Source organism: Condylura cristata, unplaced genomic scaffold (genome assembly GCF_000260355.1).
Source record: "Condylura cristata isolate star-nosed mole 26May11 unplaced genomic scaffold, ConCri1.0 scaffold00067, whole genome shotgun sequence".
NCBI lineage: Eukaryota > Metazoa > Chordata > Mammalia > Eulipotyphla > Talpidae > Condylura > Condylura cristata.
Window position 1 is genome coordinate 482,409 of NW_004567168.1, and position 8,445 is coordinate 490,853.

Consider the following 8,445-nt stretch of genomic DNA (forward strand, 5'->3'; position numbering starts at 1 on the left):
TCATCCCTCTCCTGCTGCAGAGCGGGAGACATGACCCTGGCTCCCCGCAGGGAGCCCTCCCCAGCCACCCGCAGCCCATGGCTCACCTGGACTCTCCCCAGCGATGTCTTCCTCAACCAAAAGGTACAAACGAGAGCGAAAAGGACAGTGAGAACAGCAGCGACACTGGCCACGGATGCTGACGCCCTGGCACCTTTCCTAGAAAAGGCCTGATTTTAACCTGGGCACCCAGGGCCACGGGCCTGCTCTCCACCACATCCTGACCCCTGACCTTGCAGGGTCCGCACCCCGCAGGTCACTCGAAGCTCACCAAAGGTCACAGTACAATTCCAGTTATGCTCCACAGCACTGGTGATAACCTGCTCCTCTCCTTGGGGAACACTTAGGGCCACCCTGGCCTAACAGGTCCCGTTCTCATCACACAGGACACCTCCAGGCAGCTGGACATCCGGGCTCAGGGGCTCATCGCACTGAAGCCTGTCCAGTGAGATGTTCCAGGGAGAGAAGCCAGGGGCCTGGCAGGTCACACTGGCCGCGTCCTCCGAGGCCCGGCTGCAGGTGGCCTTCACGGCTGGGGACCCCGGGGAGGAGCACAGAGTCAGTGAGGCACTGGCCCAGACCTGCTCCCCATTTAGGGAGACAGAGAGGTGGGGCTTCTCCTCCCCATATTCCAACATGGCCCCGCCTCCCTGACCCCAGGATTCTCCAGGTGGTTCTGCACCTAGGGTCCAACTCCTCAGACTGGTGGGAGGAGGGCCCAGGACACCCACACTCAATCTGGAGGGGGATGTGAGGGGTGGGCTTCTCACAGGGGGTTCAATGGGACTCTAACAGTCAGGCCAGAAGCCAGCAGGGCCCATGTCCAGCTGAAGACATCCCACCTTCCTGATACCCGGCCTCTGTTCAGTTCTCCCCTGACTTTGTGCCCAATACTTCATAACACCACACCATCCAGGCAGCCCACAGCACCGGAGGGTCCCCTTGGGCAGCCTGGGAACCTGGGGCTGGGGCAAGGGGTGCCAGGGACCCACCTGTGCTTCCACTGAAGGCCAGCCAGGACTCCCGAAATCCCCGCAGGTCTCCACAAAGGTCACCAAGCACACAGGCCCAGGAATTCCTGCTTGTGGTGTGCTCTGTGTCCCAGGATTTCTTGACCTCCAGAGCAAGGGCGTGAAATGAGGATGGGGGTGCTCCCCATCCTTGGGTCGTCTCGTCGTAGAAGAGGAAGGGCTCCCCATTGTAGAGGAGCCGCCTGAAGGCCCTCTGGCGGTGGTGTCTTCCTGGGTCTCGCAGCCCCGAATCTCCTGGAGGGAATGTGAGCCTACCCCAACACACCAGCGGTGACTCCCCAGTCCCGTCCCTCTGTCCCCAAGTGAGAAACCCCCACAACACCCCGCTCCCCTCCACGCCTCCCTGTGCTGGATGAACAGTGTCACCTCTGTCTGTGCTGGGGCCCACAGACTCCCTTTCTCACACCCCCCAGCATCTGGTGAAGACACAGCCCCCAGCTGCCCTACGGTTCCTGGGGAAGACCCAGCTCGCCCTCTCACCTCCTTCCTGGCTCTGCTTTCCCCTGATGAACGCTTCATGTGGACCTTCCCCGCCCCCCCGCCACTGGTCCCTGTGGGCCCCCAGCTCAGCTCCCACAGAGCAGCAGACCTCGGGTCTTACCTGACCATTGTCACCATCATAGTGCAGGATGAGCTGATTGTCGAGGGCAGAGCGGCATCCCGGGTCATGGTGAGTTCAGTCTGAAGCCTGCGGGGTCCTAGGGGAGAAATTCTCAGTGAAGGGGGTGGAGCTGCCTGAGCATCAGAGTCACTGAGGCTGCGGCCCGAGCTCCTGCAGGTTAGAGGCCACAGATAGGGCCACACAGGCGGACGGGAGTGAGGATGGGCAGTGCAGGGGGCAGGAAAGGCAGGAGGAGAGGGCTGGGGAGACCGGGGAGGGGTCAGAACTGGCCTAGGGACTGGGCAGTGGGTCCGGTGCTGTGGTGGCAGGACAACTCTGGGACCACCCCTGAGAGGAGAAATCAAATACGGTACAAAAATTAACCACCATGTAAGAAAATCAACATAAAAATAGGGATATGACGTCATCAACATGGCTGCAAGGTGACCCTGTGATTAATTTCCCTCATGAACACAAATGAGGAAAAGAAATAAACCTTGGCTCCCATCCGGTGTGGTGGGGTGGACAGGCAGGGGCTCCTGACGCAAATCACAGCTGGCAGCAGCATCTGCCACAGTGGAAATCTGTACAGTGGGAGCTATGGAAGCCCACACTCCTAACTCCCACACACCCCGGTATTCCCTGACATCCAGTAGAAGAACCTGGAGAAGACACCGCTGACATTAGCCCCCTGGCAGAGGAGCGCCCAGGTGGAGACTGCAGGAATAGGCCCCCAAGTCCTACACCTGGTAGCCACCTTCACCTCTACCACCATCCGGAGTTGCCTGGACACTGGGAGACACTCCAGCTGGAGAAAGCAGAGGACAGGCCAGCAGCACAGTGTACCAGGCATTAGGACAGAGAGGAGCTAAAGGCAAACAGCAGGAGGAAAAGAAACAGGGATGCAGCTGCCCCTCCTGGGCAGCACAGCACGGAACACGTCACCTCCAGACATCTCTGCTGACACATAAGGCATGCAGAGTTGCCATACTGAAAACACTATGAGTTAAGATATAACGCTGAAAAGAAGATGAATATAATCAACCCACAGAGGAATGAGAATGAATCCCTAAATAAGGAATTACAGGGTGCTCAAAGCTTGGTGGAGGAGCTAACGGGTGAATCCTCTTCCCCTAACACTCTGGGCTACGCCCCAGTTCTTGTATGCATAAATGAGCAAACATAACTGTTAGGGTCTCCCCAGGTGGCACAAGGGATCAAGTGTGGACACTTTGAAGCAATCTGAAGCCACTGCAACTGAGGTCCATCCCCGGCCAGGGAGCTGACCCACTTGGCCCAGCAGACCTCTCAGTCTCCCCACTGCTCCCCTCAGCAGTGTACTTCAGTCCATCTGCCTGATCTGCTCCCCACTCTGTCTCTGGTGAATCCTCTCACCCACCAGAACTCCATCTTTGTTCTATACAGCAGCTCTTGTATGCAAAAACAAATACATCTTTAAAAATAATAATAAATCAATTCTTAAAAATAAACAACCCCCAAAGGCCACACCCCTCCTGGCAGTGTCCTCCCAGACCCCTGGTAGGCCCCAGCTCCTGCCCACCAGGACCAATGAGGCCCCTCTCCTGCCTCCAAGGCTCCGTGGGGACAAGGACCGAAGCAAAACAGTTGTAGACCTGACACTGTCCTGGGAGGAGTGAGCAGCCAGCCTGGTCTGCAGGGGACTCTAAGCCGGCAGGGGGCGCCTAGAGCCTGGCCAGACAGGGCCAGTGCACCCAAGAGGACTACACAGCTCAGAGGCAGTCCCCAGTCAGCCCACTGGAGGCGGGAGGGGCCCCCTTCCTTATGCTCAAGTATTTTACCTCCTCTCACCTCCTACTCAGCTGACTTCCTTAAAAGGAGAACAAAAAAAGTGGGTGGGAATACATTGGATCCAGGTATGTCTGTGAGGAGAGGGTCAAACCTACAAAAACCTAAGATTTAGGGGCCAGAAGTCCCAGGAACAGGTTCTGAGCAGCTGAGAGGGGGTCCCAACCACTGCAGCCCCCAGGTCACTGCACTGTTGGCTCCACAGAGAAAGGACCTGCCCCTGCCTCCCCCTCCCCCTCCCAGCTCACAGCTAAGGAGGCCTCTCCTGCTTCCTCCTCCTCCCCTTTCCTCCCTGGACACTCCCTCAACTGCACCTGGTCAGGGCAAAGTCTCCAGAGACCACAGGTGTAGGGCTGTTTCAGGCCTCTGCCCCCTGGGCTCTGGGAGGCCACTTCAAGCCCAAATTTTCTGGGCTGCCAGAGCCCAGGCCATGAGGGTCTCCTTCTCCTCCTCCCCCCTTCTGGCTCCCTGGTCAAGGCCCAGGTGCAGGTGAGGATGAGAAGCCCTGGCCTGTCTGGATTTGACCCTCCCGCTCTTTTCCTTACTCACCTGTCTAGTTACAGTGGTCTAGGCTAAGGGCAGGAAGGTGGAGGGAAATGTTTTCTCCCCTAACCCCAAGGAGAGCAAAGGGGTTAAGGGGAGACCTGAAAGGGGGCTTCATTGGTCCTCGTGGCCAGGAGCCTGGGGCCTTTCCAGCGCTGGGAGGGGACCCCTGTGTGCCCCAGGGACCCTCTCAGGAGATGTAGGGCCTTTGGATGGGGGTTCCTGAACCCATCTTACCATCCCACAACCCCACTAAGTAGACATGAGCCCCTCAGGACAGGAACTCTGGCAGGTCACCTTAGTCTCCCTGCCTCGCTTTTTATTTTCAGCTGTGAACTCCACCTGTCTCTACTGGCCTGTAACAGGCAGTGTGTGAAGAGTCACTATCACAGTTTATGATAGCTTAGCTATCATATTCACATCAGCATTAACTACTTTCACACCATCATTTCTTTAGCTATCAGGGATGGGGCCTCAGGGATTCTTTTCTGAGCCAAAGTGACCATGAAGTCAAAAATGGCCAGGCCTTGAGGGCCGGGCTCCTTACACAGTAACCACAGCTCCCTACACCCCACTCCATGCCTGTCAGTGGAACTCAGCAAGTAAACGCTTACCTGGGGTATCAGACCTGCACATTTCCAGGTGACTTTCTGCCCAAGCTTGATAACGGCCACAGATGTATTACCTGGGTCAGTCCTTCCAGAAACAGTAAGCTGACCTGCAGTGTGAGGAATAACTCTCCCCTCCTCTGGGTGCAGTCCGCTCTCTCTGGGAAGCCACCAGAACAAGGGAGGTGGCAGTGGGCAGGGAGGGGGAGCCCAGCTCTGGGAACCCCAAAGGTGACCCAGGTCCCCCTCCTCAGGACTCCTAGGCATGGCAGCCGCAGGACACTCATTCAGCTCACACACAGACCCAAAAAGACTTTGAATAACTTAAAAATGGGGCTTCCCTGGTGGCCTAGGGGTGAAGTCTGAGCCCTATCAATGCCTGAGTTGGATCCCCTCCGCCATCCCCAGCTGACCACATGGCCCAGCAGACCTCTCCCATCCCACCCCTCAGCAGTGTCTTTCAGTCCATCTCCCACTCTGTCTCTGGTGAATACTCACACCCCACCTCTCCCCCAACCTTTCACCTATACCCCAGTTTTTGGATGTATAAATAATCTTTTTTTCTAAAATAATCATTTTAAATGTTAATATCAATAGCACTGTCAGTTTTGTGGAAGATGAGAGGTCACTGTTCTATGGGGGGGCAGCAAATCTTACTCAGAGAGTGTAGGAGGGGGGGGGTCTGGGGCTCTGGACCTGGGGTGCTCTGGGATCTGGTCTGTCTCCCCTCCCCACCAGGCCTCCGAGGTTTTCTGTTGTTCAAAATGTTCCCCTCACCCCACCCAGCTTCCAGCCCCCTCTGGCCTGCACTCCGACTATTTTTTTTCTCCTCCACTCACCTGTGGGGTGTCCTGGAAGCGAAGCAAACGCACTGTAGCAGCAGGCACGGAGCCGGGATCTCAGAGTTCTGAGGTCGCCCCAACCAAGCGGAAGGAAACAAATTATTTTCTGATAGACAAGCAGAAGGAGACGGTTGGAGCCCGGGGAAGAATGCGCGGGCTGAGGCTTCCGACTCGTACAGCTGAGCTGAGCCTCTGCGGTCAGGAATCCGAACAGCCGGGACCCTACTCTGCGGGGATAGGGGCCGGGGACCTCGGAGCCGCTTCCTTCAGCAGATCCGGGCGGCGAGGGGGACGCGACTCTCAGCCGCTTAGAGACCAGAAAACTCTCCCCAGACTCAGCCCCGGACGCCCAGTCGGTGGCGCCGCCTTAAGGCACAGGACGGGCAGGATCCGGGAGGACACCCGGGTCGCCTAACTTCGGGGAGGAGCATGGTCTAACCCCGGGGCGGCTGCCCCCCAAGACTGGACTCCCTGAAGTTGGGACGCAGGATACTTTCCAGCGTATAAAAATGGCGGGAAGAGCGCGGGCTCACGTCGCTACCAAACTGCAGGTGTGCACTCACCTGAGCCGCCCATCACTGGCTCAGGTTTCCAGGGGATGAGGAGGGAAGAGAGGGGCAAAGTCCAGCAGGAGGGCGGTGGTGTGTGTGTGAGGGGGACTTTTTTTTTTTTTTGTGCAAGATTTAATAAAAAACAAACAAAAATAGGAATGGCTGCTTTCAACATTTTTCAGGTTGTGAAAGGTTTACCATGATTACCTGGGGTGTGGTTCTAAGCTGCATTAGTGGAACAAATACAAAAAATGCTGTTTTCCTTCCAAGCCAGAAGTGGCAGGTCAAGGTGGTAACCATGCCCCTCATCCTGCTCTCTGACTGCTCCCGGCCTGTGGGTGTCAGTGCTGGAACCGGCAAACCCCATCCTGACGGCTCGTCCTCTTCTCCACACCACCCTGGACGAGCCTCCACTACGTGCAGCAGCGCCGAGCCTTAGGCCTGATTCCACGCAGACAGCGCTAGCTTATCCAGGCTGCTGGGCCTTAATACTGACCGTGAGTGCGGGGCGGCAGCACGGAGCGGGCTAACGCACGTGCGGCGGGAGGCTCTCCCGGCCCCACTCCTGGCTAGTTTTAGAATTCTGTGTAAAAAAAAGCTTTGATAAAGACGAAGGAGGTTGGAGTCAACATGGCGGGAAACAGTGTGAACAACCCATAAACCAGTCTCTCTCATGCATCCATACCCACAGTTAATGATGACAATAATAGCAATAATAATAATAATAATAAAAAATAAAGGTACAGACAAGAAACAGCGCTTGGGTTGTGCTGCCGCCAGCAGGGCAGGCTGTGTTCAGGTCGAATGGGCACTGCTAGTCTTTCTTCAAGTCCCTGGATTCAAAGAGCTTCAAGCGTTCCTGCACGGTCAGGCCTTCCTTCAGACTATGACAGGGGACCTGGAAGCGGGCTCGTTTCAGTTATCCCATGAGACCTGCTCAATTACGGACTTGGACCTGATGTTTCTCAGTTGCCGGCTGACGCAGGATCTGTCTTTCTTCAGGAAGTCAGGGTTGCTTTTAGATTTCATTATATCGTATCCTGACACAGGGGTGTTTTCAGGTGATTTTTCACCCAGTGCTTCTGTGGCTGCTTTCAGCTGCTCTTTCAACCTGCTGATATCACAGTCGGCCTTGGCCTTCACGATGCTGAGCTCTGTGTAGATATCTTTGTACTTGTCACTAGCGTACTTCTTGTCCCGCAATGCTGTCTGTAGTTCATCCTTGAGAGAACTGATCTCCTGCTTCAGGTACTGGATCTCTGATTCCTTGACCCGCAATAACACCTCTAACTCGTAGGCATCCTTGCCCTGTGTGAGTGGCGAGCCGGCAGCCTCCCCACTGGCATCCCCAGTCAGCAGTGTACGTAACCGTGAAATTTCTGCAGCCAGGCGGTTGTTCAGTTCCCGGTTGTGGGCGTTGAGCTCCTGGTTCTCGTGCTGGCACTGCCGCAGGGCCTGCCGCTTGGCCTCCAGCGCCTGGGCCAGGTGGGCATTCTCCAGGCACTTCTGCGAGTACTGCTCCGACAGCACCTCCAGCTCCCGCTGCACCGACTGCAGCTCCTCCAGGTACTGCCGCCTTAGAGCCTCGATGTCAGAGTTGATGCTGCTGATCTGGGACCGCTGGCTCTTTTCCAGCTCACGCTCCATCTCCTCCCGGTGGGCATTTTTCATGGCTTCAATGGCTGAAATTGTGGCCGCAGTCTCTTCTGCCAGGAGCCGGTCCTTTTCCTCTCGCAGCTTCTCCAGTTCCCGCTGGTGCTGCCTCTGCAGGTCTTCAATCTTCTTCTGGTGTGTTTCTTCCATTGCTGCAAACCCTCGCTCACAGGTGGCCTGCAGCACGTAGCCCTCCCGGGCACTCTGCTCCGGGCCCAGAGCCACCCTCAGCTGGTCCTGAAGGAGCCGGTTCTGTTCCAGAAGGTCTGAGGCTTCCTTTTGGCTCTGTTCCAACTCCTTCTCCAACAGAGAGGTCATCTCATGAGTGGAGAGTCGGTCACTTCCATCCTCAGAGGAGGGCAGGTGTAGGGGAGCGATGGGCACCTGCTTTTCTTCTCGGAGAGGGGTGGTCTCCACCTGATGCCATCGCTGCTCAATCTCCACATGGACATTCTGTGTCTTGAGTTCAGGAGTCATGGGCAGCCCAGGGCTCCGGTCTACCTCCATACGCAGGGCCATGTCTTCAGTTTATGTTACTCAATAAATCTGTGGTTTAAATATATTGAATTCCCATCCATGAAATGTTTTATTTAAATAATGTTTTATCTGGTGCAATGTAATGTCAGCTAACCTTTCTTTCCCCGTCTAGTTTCTCACTTTTGTACATGTCCAAGTTCTTGCCTCCATCCTCCTGAATGCACAATGTACATGGCTGTAGGCTCAGCCAAACCACTTGGGCTCAAGTGAAAG

The 8,445-nt window shown here is 56.0% G+C and overlaps 1 protein-coding gene across 1 annotated transcript; it reads right to left on the reverse strand.

Annotated features, from left to right (window-relative positions):
* Positions 1 to 6,166: 6,166 nt before the first annotated feature.
* LOC101629436 (myosin phosphatase Rho-interacting protein-like) lies at positions 6,167 to 8,220 on the reverse strand (the record flags this gene model as incomplete). Its single annotated transcript, XM_012734714.1, has 2 exons — positions 6,167 to 6,940; positions 6,988 to 8,220. Coding segments are annotated over 2 exons (1,317 nt in total), but the record flags the coding sequence as incomplete, so codon positions are not given.
* Positions 8,221 to 8,445: the final 225 nt, after the last annotated feature.